This window comes from Solea solea, chromosome 7 (assembly GCF_958295425.1).
Source record: "Solea solea chromosome 7, fSolSol10.1, whole genome shotgun sequence".
Classification (NCBI taxonomy): domain Eukaryota; kingdom Metazoa; phylum Chordata; class Actinopteri; order Pleuronectiformes; family Soleidae; genus Solea; species Solea solea.
The window spans coordinates 19512653-19531869 of record NC_081140.1 but is presented as its reverse complement, the minus strand read 5'-3'; the positions used below and the strand labels follow the sequence as shown (position 1 = coordinate 19531869).

At 34.5% G+C, this 19217-nt stretch overlaps 1 protein-coding gene across 1 annotated transcript; it reads right to left on the bottom strand.

Annotated features, from left to right (window-relative positions):
• Positions 1–14928: 14928 nt before the first annotated feature.
• LOC131462403 (cytochrome c oxidase subunit 7A2, mitochondrial) lies at positions 14929–19209 on the bottom strand. Its single transcript, XM_058633593.1, has 4 exons — positions 19095–19209; positions 16810–16896; positions 15336–15420; positions 14929–15190 (listed from the first exon to the last, which is right to left on the bottom strand). The coding sequence occupies exons 1-4, from the start codon at positions 19107–19109 to the stop codon at positions 15132–15134; spliced, it is 246 nt and encodes an 81-aa protein (XP_058489576.1). The 5' UTR covers positions 19110–19209; the 3' UTR covers positions 14929–15131.
• Between the last annotated feature and the right edge of the window lie 8 nt (positions 19210–19217).

Genomic DNA, 19217 nt, shown 5'->3' with positions numbered 1-19217 from the left:
TCTTAGTGTGAGAGTTTTTTTGGTGCATGTTCAGTGTGTGACCACGAGTGACACTGTTGTTCTCCTTCTCTGGTACTCGTGGTGAGTTCAGAGATCAGACAGCTGGATTTATGCTTTATTTCCCTTCATATGGAAGTTGCGCTCTAATTTAGGGACCAACAACAATATACTTTTTATTTTTGTCCCATGACCTATGACTTTTTTGTCACATTTTGGACGACATACTAACCTATGACTTTTTTGTCACATTTTGGACGATATGCTATAGTAAGACTTTTTGTCCCATTTTGGACGACATACAAACCTATGACTTTTTTGTCCCATTTTGGACGACATACTAACCTATGACTTTTTTGTCACATTTTGGACGACATGCTAAAGTAAGACTTTTTTGTCCCATTTTGGACGACATACAAACCTATGACTTTTTTGTCCCATTTTGGACGACATACTAACCTATGACTTTTTTGTCATATTTTGGACGACATGCTATAGTATGACTTTTTTGTCACATTTTGGACAACATGCTATAGTATGACTTTTTTGTCACATTTTGAACGACATACTAACCTATGACTTTTTTGTCACATTTTGGACGACATGCTATAGTATGACTTTTTTGTCACATTTTGGACGACATGCTATAGTATGACTTTTTTGTCACATTTCGGACGACATACTAACCTATGACTTTTTTGTCACATTTTGGACGACATGCTATAGTATGATTTTTTGTCACATTTTGGACGACATGCTATAGTATGTCTTTTTTGTCACATTTTGGACGACATACTAACCTATGACTTTTTTGTCACATTTTGGACGACATGCTAACCTATGACTTTTTTGTCACATTTTGGACGACATACTAACCTATGACTTTTTTGTCACATTTTGGACGACATGCTAACCTATGACTTTTTTGTCACATTTTGGACGACATACTAACCTATGACTTTTTTGTCACATTTTGGACGACATACTAACCTATGACTTTTTTGTCACATTTTGGACGACATACTAACCTATGACTTTTTTGTCACATTTTGGACGACATGCTATAGTATGACTTTTTTGTCACATTTTGGATGACATACTAACCTATGACTTTTTTGTCACATTTTGGACGACATACTAACCTATGACTTTTTTGTCACATTTTGGATGACATGCTATAGTATGACTTTTTTGTCACATTTTGGACGACATGCTATAGTATGACTTTTTTGTCACATTTTGGACGACATGCTATAGTATGACTTTTTTGTCACATTTTGAACGACATACTAACCTATGACTTTTTTGTCACATTTTGGACGACATGCTATAGTATGACTTTTTTGTCACATTTTGGACGACATGCTATAGTATGACTTTTTTGTCACATTTTGGACGACATGCTAACCTATGACTTTTTTGTCACATTTTGGACGACATACTAACCTATGACATTTTTTGTCACATTTGGGACGACATGCTTATAGTATGACTTTTTTGTCTTATTTTGGACGACATACTAACCTATGACTTTTTTGTCACATTTGGGACGACATGCTTATAGTATGACTTTTTTGTCTTATTTTGGACGACATACTAACCTATGACTTTTTTGTCACATTTTGGACGACATACTAACCTATGACTTTTTTGTCACATTTTGGACGACATACTAACCTATGACTTTTTTGTCACATTTTGGACGACATACTAACCTATGACTTTTTTGTCACATTTTGGACGACATACTAACCTATGACTTTTTTGTCAAATTTTGGACGACATGCTATAGTAAGACTTTTTTGTCCCATTTTGGACGACATACTAACCTATGACTTTTTTGTCACATTTTGGACGACATACTAACCTATGACTTTTTTTGTCACATTTTGAACGACATACTAACCTATGACTTTTTTGTCATATTTTGGACGACATGCTATAGTATGACTTTTTTGGCACATTTGGGACGACATGCTACAGTATGACTTTTTTGTCACATTTCGGACGACATTCTAACCTATGACTTTTTTGTCACATTTTGGACAACATGCTAACCTATGACTTCTTTGTCACATTTTGGATGACATACTAACCTATGACTTTTTTGTCACATTTTGGACGACATGCTATAGTATGACTTTTTTGTCACATTTTGAACGACATACTAACCTATGACTTTTTTGTCACATTTTGGACGACATGCTATAGTATGACTTTTTTGTCACATTTGGGACGACATGCTATAGTATGACTTTTTTGTCTTATTTTGGAGGACATACTAACCTATGACTTTTTTGTCACATTTTGGACGACATGCTATTGTATGACTTTTTTGTCACATTTTGGACGACATGCTATAGTATGACTTTTTTGTCACATTTTGGACAACATGCTATAGAATGACTTTTTTGTCACATTTTGGACGACATGCTATAGTATGACTTTTTTGTCACATTTTGGACGACATGCTAACCTATGACTTTTTTGTCACATTTTGGACGACATGCTATAGTATGACTTTTTTGTCACATTTTGGACGACATACTAACCTATGACTTTTTTGTCACATTTTGGACGACATACTAACCTATGACTTTTTTGTCACATTTTGGACGACATGCTATAGTATGACTTTTTTTGTCACATTTTGGACGACATACTAACCTATGACATTTTTGTCACATTTTGGACGACATGCTATAGTATGACTTTTTTGTCACATTTTGGACGACATGCTAACCTATGACTTTTTTGTCACATTTTGGACGACATGCTATAGTATGACTTTTTTGTCACATTTTGGACGACATGCTATAGTATGACTTTTTTGTCACATTTTGGACGACATGCTAACCTATTACTTTTTTGTCACATTTTGGACGACATGCTATAGTATGACTTTTTTGTCACATTTTGGACGACATGCTATAGTATGACTTTTTTGTCACATTTTGGACGACATACTAACCTATGACTTTTTTGTCACATTTTGGACGACATACTAACCTATGACTTTTTTGTCACATTTTAGACGACATGCTATAGTATGACTTTTTTGTCACATTTTGGACGACATACTAACCTATGACTTTTTTGTCACATTTTGGACGACATGCTATAGTATGACTTTTTTGTCACATTTTGGACGACATGCTATAGTATGACTTTTTTGTCACATTTTGGACGACATGCTATAGTATGACTTTTTTGTCACATTTTGGACGACATGCTATAGTATGACTTTTATGTCACATTTTGGATGACATACTAACCTATGACTTTTTTGTCACATTTTGGACGACATACTAACCTATGACTTTTTTGTCACATTTTGGACGACATGCTAACCTATGACTTTTTTGTCACATTTTGGACAACATGCTATAGTATGACTTTTTTGTCACATTTGGGACGACATGCTATAGTATGACTTTTTTGTCTTATTTTGGACGACATACTAACCTATGACTTTTTTGTCACATTTTGAACGACATACTAACCTATGACTTTTTTGTCACATTTTGGATGACATACTAACCTATGACTTTTTTGTCACATTTTGGACGACATGCTAACCTATGACTTTTTTGTCACATTTTGGACAACATACTAACCTATGACTTTTTTGTCACATTTTGGACAACATGCTATAGTTTGACTTTTTTGTCACATTTTGGACGACATACTAACCTATGACTTTTTTGTCACATTTTGGACGACATGCTATAATATGACTTTTTTGTCACATTTTGAACGACATACTAACCTATGACTTTTTTGTCACATTTTGGACGACATGCTATAGTATGACTTTTTTGTCACATTTTGGACGACATGCTATAGTATTACTTTTTTGTCACATTTTGGACGACATACTAACCTATGACTTTTTTGTCACATTTTGGACGACATGCTATAGTATGACTTTTTTGTCTTATTTTGGACGACATACTAACCTATGACTTTTTTGTCACATTTTGGACGACATGCTATAGTATGACTTTTTTGTCACATTTTGGACGACATGCTATAGTATGACTTTTTTGTCACATTTTGGACGACATGCTATAGTATGACTTTTTTGTCACATTTTGGACGACATGCTAACCTATGACTTTTTTGTCACATTTTGGACGACATACTAACCTATGACTTTTTTGTCACATTTGGGACGACATGCTTATAGTATGACTTTTTTGTCTTATTTTGGACGACATACTAACCTATGACTTTTTTGTCTTATTTTGGACGACATACTAACCTATGACTTTTTTGTCACATTTTGGACGACATACTAACCTATGACTTTTTTGTCACATTTTGGACGACATACTAACCTATGACTTTTTTGTCACATTTTGGACAACATGCTATAGTATGACTTTTTTGTCACATTTGGGACGACATGCTATAGTATGACTTTTTTGTCTTATTTTGGACGACATACTAACCTATGACTTTTTTGTCACATTTTGAACGACATACTAACCCATGACTTTTTTGTCACATTTTGGACGACATACTAACCTATGACTTTTTTGTCACATTTTGGACGACATACTAACCTATGACTTTTTTGGCACATTTTGGACAACATGCTATAGTATGACTTTTTTGTCACATTTTGAACGACATACTAACCTATGACTTTTTTGTCACATTTTGGACGACATGCTATAGTATGACTTTTTTGTCACATTTTGGACGACATGCTATAGTATGACTTTTTTGTCACATTTCGGACGACATACTAACCTATGACTTTTTTGTCACATTTTGGACGACATGCTATAGTATGATTTTTTGTCACATTTTGGACGACATGCTATAGTATGTCTTTTTTGTCACATTTTGGACGACATACTAACCTATGACTTTTTTGTCACATTTTGGACGACATGCTAACCTATGACTTTTTTGTCACATTTTGGACGACATACTAACCTATGACTTTTTTGTCACATTTTGGACGACATACTAACCTATGACTTTTTTGTCACATTTTGGACGACATGCTAACCTATGACTTTTTTGTCACATTTTGGACGACATACTAACCTATGACTTTTTTGTCACATTTTGGACGACATACTAACCTATGACTTTTTTGTCACATTTTGGACGACATACTAACCTATGACTTTTTTGTCACATTTTGGACGACATGCTATAGTATGACTTTTTTGTCACATTTTGGATGACATACTAACCTATGACTTTTTTGTCACATTTTGGACGACATACTAACCTATGACTTTTTTGTCACATTTTGGATGACATGCTATAGTATGACTTTTTTGTCACATTTTGGACGACATGCTATAGTATGACTTTTTTGTCACATTTTGGACGACATGCTATAGTATGACTTTTTTGTCACATTTTGAACGACATACTAACCTATGACTTTTTTGTCACATTTTGGACGACATGCTATAGTATGACTTTTTTGTCACATTTTGGACGACATGCTTATAGTATGACTTTTTTGTCTTATTTTGGACGACATACTAACCTATGACTTTTTTGTCACATTTGGGACGACATGCTTATAGTATGACTTTTTTGTCTTATTTTGGACGACATACTAACCTATGACTTTTTTGTCACATTTTGGACGACATACTAACCTATGACTTTTTTGTCACATTTTGGACGACATACTAACCTATGACTTTTTTGTCACATTTTGGACGACATACTAACCTATGACTTTTTTGTCACATTTTGGACGACATACTAACCTATGACTTTTTTGTCAAATTTTGGACGACATGCTATAGTAAGACTTTTTTGTCCCATTTTGGACGACATACAAACCTATGACTTTTTTGTCACATTTTGGACGACATACTAACCTATGACTTTTTTGTCACATTTTGGACGACATACTAACCTATGACTTTTTTTGTCACATTTTGAACGACATACTAACCTATGACTTTTTTGTCATATTTTGGACGACATGCTATAGTATGACTTTTTTGGCACATTTGGGACGACATGCTACAGTATGACTTTTTTGTCACATTTCGGACGACATTCTAACCTATGACTTTTTTGTCACATTTTGGACAACATGCTAACCTATGACTTCTTTGTCACATTTTGGATGACATACTAACCTATGACTTTTTTGTCACATTTTGGACGACATGCTATAGTATGACTTTTTTGTCACATTTTGAACGACATACTAACCTATGACTTTTTTGTCACATTTTGGACGACATGCTATAGTATGACTTTTTTGTCACATTTGGGACGACATGCTATAGTATGACTTTTTTGTCTTATTTTGGAGGACATACTAACCTATGACTTTTTTGTCACATTTTGGACGACATGCTATAGTATGACTTTTTTGTCACATTTTGGACGACATGCTATAGTATGACTTTTTTGTCACATTTTGGACGACATGCTATAGAATGACTTTTTTGTCACATTTTGGACGACATGCTATAGTATGACTTTTTTGTCACATTTTGGACGACATACTAACCTATGACTTTTTTGTCACATTTTGGACGACATGCTATAGTATGACTTTTTTGTCACATTTTGGACGACATACTAACCTATGACTTTTTTGTCACATTTTGGACGACATACTAACCTATGACTTTTTTGTCACATTTTGGACGACATGCTATAGTATGACTTTTTTTGTCACATTTTGGACGACATACTAACCTATGACATTTTTGTCACATTTTGGACGACATGCTATAGTATGACTTTTTTGTCACATTTTGGACGACATGCTAACCTATGACTTTTTTGTCACATTTTGGACGACATGCTATAGTATGACTTTTTTGTCACATTTTGGACGACATGCTATAGTATGACTTTTTTGTCACATTTTGGACGACATACTAACCTATGACTTTTTTGTCACATTTTGGACGACATACTAACCTATGACTTTTTTGTCACATTTTAGACGACATGCTATAGTATGACTTTTTTGTCACATTTTGGACGACATACTAACCTATGACTTTTTTGTCACATTTTGGACGACATGCTATAGTATGACTTTTTTGTCACATTTTGGACGACATGCTATAGTATGACTTTTTTGTCACATTTTGGACGACATGCTATAGTATGACTTTTTTGTCACATTTTGGACGACATGCTATAGTATGACTTTTATGTCACATTTTGGATGACATACTAACCTATGACTTTTTTGTCACATTTTGGACGACATACTAACCTATGACTTTTTTGTCACATTTTGGACGACATGCTAACCTATGACTTTTTTGTCACATTTTGGACAACATGCTATAGTATGACTTTTTTGTCACATTTGGGACGACATGCTATAGTATGACTTTTTTGTCTTATTTTGGACGACATACTAACCTATGACTTTTTTGTCACATTTTGAACGACATACTAACCTATGACTTTTTTGTCACATTTTGGATGACATTCTAACCTATGACTTTTTTGTCAAATTTTGGACGACATGCTAACCTATGACTTTTTTGTCACATTTTGGACAACATACTAACCTATGACTTTTTTGTCACATTTTGGACAACATGCTATAGTTTGACTTTTTTGTCACATTTTGGACGACATGCTATAGTATGACTTTTTTGTCACATTTTGGACGACATACTAACCTATGACTTTTGTCACATTTTGGACGACATGCTATAATATGACTTTTTTGTCACATTTTGAACGACATACTAACCTATGACTTTTTTGTCACATTTTGGACGACATACTAACCTATGACTTTTTTGTCACATTTTGGACGACATGCTATAGTATGACTTTTTTGTCACATTTTGGATGACATACTAACCTATGACTTTTTTGTCACATTTTGGACGACATACTAACCTATGACTTTTTTGTCACATTTTGGATGACATGCTATAGTATGACTTTTTTGTCACATTTTGGACGACATGCTATAGTATGACTTTTTTGTCACATTTTGGACGACATGCTATAGTATGACTTTTTTGTCACATTTTGAACGACATACTAACCTATGACTTTTTTGTCACATTTTGGACGACATGCTATAGTATGACTTTTTTGTCACATTTTGGACGACATGCTTATAGTATGACTTTTTTGTCTTATTTTGGACGACATACTAACCTATGACTTTTTTGTCACATTTGGGACGACATGCTTATAGTATGACTTTTTTGTCTTATTTTGGACGACATACTAACCTATGACTTTTTTGTCACATTTTGGACGACATACTAACCTATGACTTTTTTGTCACATTTTGGACGACATACTAACCTATGACTTTTTTGTCACATTTTGGACGACATACTAACCTATGACTTTTTTGTCACATTTTGGACGACATACTAACCTATGACTTTTTTGTCAAATTTTGGACGACATGCTATAGTAAGACTTTTTTGTCCCATTTTGGACGACATACAAACCTATGACTTTTTTGTCACATTTTGGACGACATACTAACCTATGACTTTTTTGTCACATTTTGGACGACATACTAACCTATGACTTTTTTTGTCACATTTTGAACGACATACTAACCTATGACTTTTTTGTCATATTTTGGACGACATGCTATAGTATGACTTTTTTGGCACATTTGGGACGACATGCTACAGTATGACTTTTTTGTCACATTTCGGACGACATTCTAACCTATGACTTTTTTGTCACATTTTGGACAACATGCTAACCTATGACTTCTTTGTCACATTTTGGATGACATACTAACCTATGACTTTTTTGTCACATTTTGGACGACATGCTATAGTATGACTTTTTTGTCACATTTTGAACGACATACTAACCTATGACTTTTTTGTCACATTTTGGACGACATGCTATAGTATGACTTTTTTGTCACATTTGGGACGACATGCTATAGTATGACTTTTTTGTCTTATTTTGGAGGACATACTAACCTATGACTTTTTTGTCACATTTTGGACGACATGCTATAGTATGACTTTTTTGTCACATTTTGGACGACATGCTATAGTATGACTTTTTTGTCACATTTTGGACGACATGCTATAGAATGACTTTTTTGTCACATTTTGGACGACATGCTATAGTATGACTTTTTTGTCACATTTTGGACGACATACTAACCTATGACTTTTTTGTCACATTTTGGACGACATGCTATAGTATGACTTTTTTGTCACATTTTGGACGACATACTAACCTATGACTTTTTTGTCACATTTTGGACGACATACTAACCTATGACTTTTTTGTCACATTTTGGACGACATGCTATAGTATGACTTTTTTTGTCACATTTTGGACGACATACTAACCTATGACATTTTTGTCACATTTTGGACGACATGCTATAGTATGACTTTTTTGTCACATTTTGGACGACATGCTAACCTATGACTTTTTTGTCACATTTTGGACGACATGCTATAGTATGACTTTTTTGTCACATTTTGGACGACATGCTATAGTATGACTTTTTTGTCACATTTTGGACGACATACTAACCTATGACTTTTTTGTCACATTTTGGACGACATACTAACCTATGACTTTTTTGTCACATTTTAGACGACATGCTATAGTATGACTTTTTTGTCACATTTTGGACGACATACTAACCTATGACTTTTTTGTCACATTTTGGACGACATGCTATAGTATGACTTTTTTGTCACATTTTGGACGACATGCTATAGTATGACTTTTTTGTCACATTTTGGACGACATGCTATAGTATGACTTTTTTGTCACATTTTGGACGACATGCTATAGTATGACTTTTATGTCACATTTTGGATGACATACTAACCTATGACTTTTTTGTCACATTTTGGACGACATACTAACCTATGACTTTTTTGTCACATTTTGGACGACATGCTAACCTATGACTTTTTTGTCACATTTTGGACAACATGCTATAGTATGACTTTTTTGTCACATTTGGGACGACATGCTATAGTATGACTTTTTTGTCTTATTTTGGACGACATACTAACCTATGACTTTTTTGTCACATTTTGAACGACATACTAACCTATGACTTTTTTGTCACATTTTGGATGACATTCTAACCTATGACTTTTTTGTCAAATTTTGGACGACATGCTAACCTATGACTTTTTTGTCACATTTTGGACAACATACTAACCTATGACTTTTTTGTCACATTTTGGACAACATGCTATAGTTTGACTTTTTTGTCACATTTTGGACGACATGCTATAGTATGACTTTTTTGTCACATTTTGGACGACATACTAACCTATGACTTTTTTGTCACATTTTGGACGACATGCTATAATATGACTTTTTTGTCACATTTTGAACGACATACTAACCTATGACTTTTTTGTCACATTTTGGACGACATGCTATAGTATGACTTTTTTGTCACATTTTGGACGACATGCTATAGTATTACTTTTTTGTCACATTTTGGACGACATACTAACCTATGACTTTTTTGTCACATTTTGGACGACATGCTATAGTATGACTTTTTTGTCTTATTTTGGACGACATACTAACCTATGACTTTTTTGTCACATTTTGGACGACGTGCTATAGTATGACTTTTTTGTCACATTTTGGACGACATGCTATAGTATGACTTTTTTGTCACATTTTGGACAACATGCTATAGTATGACTTTTTTGTCACATTTGGGACGACATGCTATAGTATGACTTTTTTGTCTTATTTTGGACGACATACTAACCTATGACTTTTTTGTCACATTTTGAACAACATACTAACCTATGACTTTTTTGTCACATTTTGGATGACATACTAACCTATGACTTTTTTGTCACATTTTGGACGACATGCTAACCTATGACTTTTTTGTCACATTTTGGACAACATACTAACCTATGACTTTTTTGTCACATTTTGGACAACATGCTATAGTTTGACTTTTTTGTCACATTTTGGACGACATGCTATAGTATGACTTTTTTGTCACATTTTGGACGACATACTAACCTATGACTTTTTTGTCACATTTTGGACGACATGCTATAATATGACTTTTTTGTCACATTTTGAACGACATACTAACCTATGACTTTTTTGTCACATTTTGGACGACATGCTATAGTATGACTTTTTTGTCACATTTTGGACGACATGCTATAGTATTACTTTTTTGTCACATTTTGGACGACATACTAACCTATGACTTTTTTGTCACATTTTGGACGACATGCTATAGTATGACTTTTTTGTCTTATTTTGGACGACATACTAACCTATGACTTTTTTGTCACATTTTGGACGACATGCTATAGTATGACTTTTTTGTCACATTTTGGACGACATGCTATAGTATGACTTTTTTGTCACATTTTGGACGACATGCTATAGTATGACTTTTTTGTCACATTTTGGACGACATGCTAACCTATGACTTTTTTGTCACATTTTGGACGACATACTAACCTATGACTTTTTTGTCACATTTGGGACGACATGCTTATAGTATGACTTTTTTGTCTTATTTTGGACGACATACTAACCTATGACTTTTTTGTCTTATTTTGGACGACATACTAACCTATGACTTTTTTGTCACATTTTGGACGACATACTAACCTATGACTTTTTTGTCACATTTTGGACGACATACTAACCTATGACTTTTTGTCACATTTTGGACAACATGCTATAGTATGACTTTTTTGTCACATTTGGGACGACATGCTATAGTATGACTTTTTTGTCTTATTTTGGACGACATACTAACCTATGACTTTTTTGTCACATTTTGGACGACATACTAACCCATGACTTTTTTGTCACATTTTGGACGACATACTAACCTATGACTTTTTTGTCACATTTTGGACGACATACTAACCTATGACTTTTTTGTCACATTTTGGACAACATGCTATAGTATGACTTTTTTGTCACATTTGGGACGACATGCTATAGTATGACTTTTTTGTCACATTTTGGACGACATACTAACCTATGACTTTTTTGTCACATTTTGGACGACATGCTAACCTATGACTTTTTTGTCACATTTTGGACGACATACTAACCTATGACTTTTTTGTCACATTTTGGACGACATACTAACCTATGACTTTTTTGTCACATTTTGAACGACATACTAACCTATGACTTTTTTGTCACATTTTGGACGACATGCTATAGTATGACTTTTTTGTCACATTTTGGACGACATGCTAACCTATGACTTTTTTGTCACATTTTGGACGACATACTAACCTATGACTTTTTTGTCACATTTGGGACGACATGCTATAGTATGACTTTTTTGTCTTATTTTGGACGACATACTAACCTATGACTTTTTTGTCACATTTTGGACGACATACTAACCTATGACTTTTGTGTCACATTTTGGACGACATACTAACCTATGACTTTTTTGTCACATTTTGGACGACATGCTATAGTATGACTTTTTTGTCACATTTTGGACGACATACTAACCTATGACTTTTTTGTCACATATTGGACGACATGCTATAGTATGACTTTTTTGTCACATTTTGGACGACATGCTATAGTATGACTTTTTTGTCACATTTTGGACGACATACTAACCTATGACTTTTTTGTCACATTTTGGACGACATGCTATAGTATGACTTTTTTGTCACATTTTGGACGACATACTAACCTATGACTTTTTTGTCACATTTTGGACGACATGCTATAGTATGACTTTTTTGTCACATTTTGGACGACATACTAACCTATGACTTTTTTGTCACATTTTGGACGACATACTAACCTATGACTTTTTTGTCACATTTTGGACGACATGCTATAGTATGACTTTTTTGTCTTATTTTGGACGACATACTAACCTATGACTTTTTTGTCACATTTTGGACGACATGCTATAGTATGACTTTTTTGTCACATTTTGGACGACATGCTATAGTATGACTTTTTTGTCACATTTTGGACGACATGCTATAGTATGACTTTTTTGTCACATTTTGGATGACATACTAACCTATGACTTTTTTGTCACATTTTGGACGACATACTAACCTATGACTTTTTTGTCACATTTTGGACGACATGCTATAGTATGACTTTTTTGTCACATTTTGGACGACATGCTATAGTATGACTTTTTTGTCACATTTTGGACGACATGCTATAGTATTACTTTTTTGTCACATTTTGGACGACATACTAACCTATGACTTTTTTGTCACATTTGGGACGACATGCTTATAGTATGACTTTTTTGTCTTATTTTGGACGACATACTAACCTATGACTTTTTTGTCTTATTTTGGACGACATACTAACCTATGACTTTTTTGTCACATTTTGGACGACATACTAACCTATGACTTTTTTGTCACATTTTGGACGACATACTAACCTATGACTTTTTTGTCACATTTTGGACGACATACTAACCTATGACTTTTTTGTCACATTTTGGACGACATACTAACCTATGACTTTTTTGTCACATTTTGGACAACATGCTATAGTATGACTTTTTTGTCACATTTGGGACGACATGCTATAGTATGACTTTTTTGTCTTATTTTGGACGACATACTAACCTATGACTTTTTTGTCACATTTTGGACGACATACTAACCCATGACTTTTTTGTCACATTTTGGACGACATACTAACCTATGACTTTTTTGTCACATTTTGGACGACATACTAATCTATGACTTTTTTGTCACATTTTGGACAACATGCTATAGTATGACTTTTTTGTCACATTTGGGACGACATGCTATAGTATGACTTTTTTGTCTTATTTTGGACGACATACTAACCTATGACTTTTTTGTCACATTTTGGACGACATACTAACCTATGACTTTTTTGTCACATTTTGGACGACATACTAACCTATGACTTTTTTGTCACATTTTGGACGACATACTAACCTATGACTTTTGTGTCACATTTTGGACGACATACTAACCTATGACTTTTTTGTCACATTTTGGACGACATGCTATAGTATGACTTTTTTGTCACATTTTGGACGACATGCTATAGTATGACTTTTTTGTCACATTTTGGACGACATGCTATAGTATGACTTTTTTGTCACATTTTGAACGACATACTAACCTATGACTTTTTTGTCACATTTTGGACGACATGCTATAGTATGACTTTTTTGTCACATTTTGGACGACATGCTATAGTATTACTTTTTTGTCACATTTTGGACGACATGCTATAGTATGACTTTTTTGTCACATTTTGGACGACATGCTATAGTATTACTTTTTTGTCACATTTTGGACGACATACTAACCTATGACTTTTTTGTCACATTTTGGACGACATGCTTATAGTATGACTTTTTTGTCACATTTTGGACGACATGCTATAGTATGACTTTTTTGTCACATTTTGGACGACATACTAACCTATGACATTTTTGTCACATTTTGGACGACATGCTATAGTATGACCTTTTTGTCACATTTTGAACGACATACTAACCTATGACTTTTTTGTCACATTTTGGACGACATACTAACCTATGACTTTTTTGTCACATTTTGGACGACATGCTATAGTATGACTTTTTTGTCACATTTTGGACGACATACTAACCTAAGACTTTTTTGTCACATTATGGAAGACATACTAACCTTTGCCTTTTATGCCCTTTTTTGGACCACATATTAAACTTTGACTTTTTTACAGGACAGATGTTTGATTTCTAGTATGTTGGTAGTCATAGATGTCATGAACATAGCCTAGCCATTCTGGTTCCGAACTTATGAAATTAATTGTTTTTATTGCAAATCAAATTTGGGAATTTCTTCGATGTCATTGTTGTGCTTTTAATTTGAAATTTCTCAAAAACTGTACAGTGAAATTCAGTGTCCCCGACAAAAAAATGCAATATTAAATCTTGAAACATGAATACAGATATATATTTTATTTTTTTTATTGACGGGAAATGCTCCTTTACATATGTTTTTTACATGTTCACCACTGACATGATGAAATAAAGATTACGATTTAAAAACAATCAAATGAATTGTAGTTACTGTACACAACAAACATGCTTCGAGTGTCGTTGTCCATGTGTCCATGTAACCGACTGAACCCGATGAACGTCAATGTTTTTCTCGCTAATGTTTCTTCTGAGGCATCGCGGCCATGAACAGCAAGTACAGACTGTAGAAGGTTCCTGTGTACACACACACATTTAAATATGAATGACATACACTCACATCTATTTTTCATTTTCATGTTTGAATCTACAAAAATTAAGAATGATCTTTGACTGTTCTGGTCATGAACTTTGACCTGTACACATGTTTTGTTTGTGTTACCTCCGATGGTCAGAGTCATGGTGGCTCGGTAAAAAAGAACATCACGGGTTCCTCCCTTCAGGTGGACCGGCAGTCCATTGTCCTCCTGTAACCATAGAAACCGCACAGGTTAAACACTCTTTGATATTGTGTTAGAGCAATTGTTCACAGGTCACCTTTTTAAAAGTTATTGTAATCCACGAATGACTGAATTCAAGTGACTAACAGTGTGTTTTGATTAACATGGAAAAATGGGCTGTGTCTACCAAGGTTATTATAGATTTTTCATTTGTTTTAGTTTTTATTAAGTTTTGGCTTTTTTGTTTTTCAAATGAGTTAGATTTACAGCAGATTTGAAAGTTTTTATTAGTTTTTATCTTTTGTAAATGCTTAAATTTAGTTGAGTTTTTATTAAAATATGCCAATTTAAAAGTATATTAGGACACATGCACATCCATCCCTGAATCAAATATAACATGGCTAACTTTACTGCTGACGGGTCATAACACCAGATGCCAAATGGCCCGGGGGCTCACTCAGTGTTTGGTTTAGTTTGGGCTGGTGAAGTGAAAAAAAAAGTCCAACTTTTTGAGAAAAAGGCACCAAAATAATATCATAATATTTATGATCATATTTCACATCAAGTAAAAGTGTTTGTTTTGATTTGGAATGATAAATAGTTCTAAATATAATATTATTATATATATATATATTATAATATATTATTATGATGATAGAGAAATGGCTCATTATCACTCTGGTCTATGGTCTGAGTGAGCAAAGGGGGCGTGGCTTTAGCCTATAGTTGTGGCACTTCTGAGTCACAGGCTTCATTCAGGTTCCTAGGCTGAGGTGACTCACATCTGACTTTTTTCTCTTGATGTGACTCAAATCAGATTTTTCAGGGGAAGTGACATCAGCTTATTTGCCTTTATGACGTGTTGCTCAGTGTCTTCATATGGGCAATGGGACAATGGGAAAAAAATGAAAGTAAATGAAGGACAGTGTTGTCCCCTCTGGCTAAATCCCACCCACGCATTTTGCTGCAATATCTTCCATTTCTGACTAAACTCTGGCATCAATATCCATCCATCTTCTACCGCTTTATCCTCCACATGAGGGACAGATTGCTAGTCATCACAGGGACACATATAGAGACCAACAACCATCCACTCTTACACCTACGGTCAGTGGCCACTTTACCTAATCCTCAAATCTGGGAGGAAACTGGAGAACCCAAAGAACAGCCACGCACACATATGGAGAACATGCAAACTAATATTTCTGTACTCGTAAATGATGTTAGCTGCTGTTGTTGACACATGCAGGTTCAGGTTTCAGGGTTAGGGTTAGGTTTTTTTTTTTTAGCAATTTAATGTTTAATGTGATTAGAACCAAACCTTAGTATCAGGTCTCAGGTCCTGACCCCTGTTGACGTTTCCTCCCCTCTGTGATCTGTCATGTTACCTGGATTAAATTAGCTGGATTATTTTACCTGGAAGATTTTCTGGGCCTCAGGGACTCTGTTCTTCATTTGTCTGGCGGAGCTGCTGAAGGCACGTCTGGCCAAAAGTGGAACTTTCTGCAAAACACAAAAACACACACACACATATTGGACACATTTTCATGGAAAATGTCGTGATGAAGTTCACAGTGAGCAGTCACAGCTCATTCAGTTTTCAGGCTTATTTTTTGCCGAACACACATGAGTTTCCAGCACATTAACATGTGGTTTTTATTCTGAGAAATAACTGAGAACAGACATAAAACAGACATAAAGACTGTGACTCATACTATGTTTTTTTGATCAATATTATCCAATAATATTGTTAGATAAAGATGTTACAGTAAACATTAAAATAATAATAATAATGACACAAATCAGGTATAAAAAAAAAAACCAAAACAGGAAACAATTCAAATAAAGTGTAGTACATGTAAACATATATATGTGTATATATGTATATATTTATACATATATATATATATCAATATATACAATATATAACAAATATTTCTAAATAAAACCTCCGGAAACATGATATCTTTGGTAAATGACCACACAAACATAACATTTACGTAAGTAGTGTAATGAAAATATACAGCAATAATAGTATGATTATAGAATTATTATACATTACAATTATACATTGTAATGTCATATCACTTTCTATCTTTAGTTAAATTAATTTAAAAAGTATTTTTTAATTTATTGATAAATTTTTTCGCCCAATACTTTTCTTCTTTTAGTTAATATCGCTGCATTATTATTTGTTATATATTGAATATATAAAAAATTTTTATAAGTTAATGACATGAAAATGGATTTAAATAACGATAACAAGTGATATGTAATTGTGTTTGTGTATACAATGTATATTAATGGTATAATGATTTTTTTTAATATATACATTTTTCTATTTTCACCATTTTCACATACGTTATCTTTGTTTTAATCTGTTAAATGTGAGCGTGTGATGGCGGAACAGAAACGTTTACAATATCACAACATTTTCATCCTTTCAAACTGTGTGTTGAGGTCAAATGATCAAACATTGAGGTGGGCGACATGTTCTGGTTAAGGTGTCACAATATGTGACAGAGAGGAAGAGAAAGTGACTCTGAGGCTGAGCTTGTTTCTGTAACTCACAGCTGACAGATGTGGTCAATGCTTGTTTTCTCTTCTTGTTTTACAGCAAACATCACATCAAAAGAAAGACAATGAAAATCCATCACCCAAACATACACTTTCACATGGACTAGATATCCTGAAGTCCCTTCAGTCTCACTGTGACGCCAACAAAACTGATTCTAATATTAACGTTCGACTGATTGACTTAAATGTCTTTGTTTTGTTTGAATCCTCACAGCTGAGGAACGACACAACAGCTTCAGAGAGGAAAGAAACAATATGATTTGAATGTTTGCAGTTTAATATTATGTTACTGTTCACACACTGAGCACATATGAAGGTGACACCGGTCTCCACTTCCTGCTCTGACTGCTACGTTCAGGTGAACTGGGACTTTTCAACTGTTCACTGAGGTCATGCATGAACCTGACACTTCAAGCAATGGAAGCAGAGTGGAGAGGACGTACGGGTTGGGGGGGGGGGGGGGCGTCATTACCAAACAGTCTGCTGTGTGATTTCCACTTTGAGCAGACAAACATAGACATAAACGCCTTTTTGGTTGAACTTGAATGAACTGAGCAGAGTCTGTGAAACTCAGAGTTTGCCTGAACTCATCGTCAGAGTTTTATGGAAGAACGTCACAGAGAAAATAAAGCTGGTGCAGTTTAATGAAGTCAAAGAGTTTATCTGTAGTTACCATTATTATCTGACAACTGATACAGGGTTAAAAAGTGTAGCAACACAGTCAGTCATAAATCTGAACTATCCCTTTAAGTAACTCCAGAAGCATAAAGTGTGTGTGTGTGTGTACGTGCCAAGCTGCATTGTCAGATTAACATACAACCACAGGTGTGTGTGACAGAGTGTTAGAGGTCATGTGAGGGCACTAAATATGTCTTCATGACTCTGTATATACACTATGACTGAGGCTGAAATGACACATAGCCACTCATATCTACCCTGGTCAGAGCAAAGATCAGGCCCCAGTCACTTACCCTGACACTCTCACACACACACACACACACACACACACACACACACACAAAAACTCTTCTCTTCCTGAACCATTTTCTTTTTTTTGCTGAATAGATTCCAGATGCTTCACAGTAACAAACAGACAAAACAGGAAAGGAAACTGCTGTAGTTACCAGTAGGTGATTCATGTCTGTAGTCTGTAGCGTGTTTGCCGAGCTGTGCTGCCTCGATTTACCCTCACAAGGACATGCGCACACTCATTTACACACACACACGCACACACACGGAGTATCAGT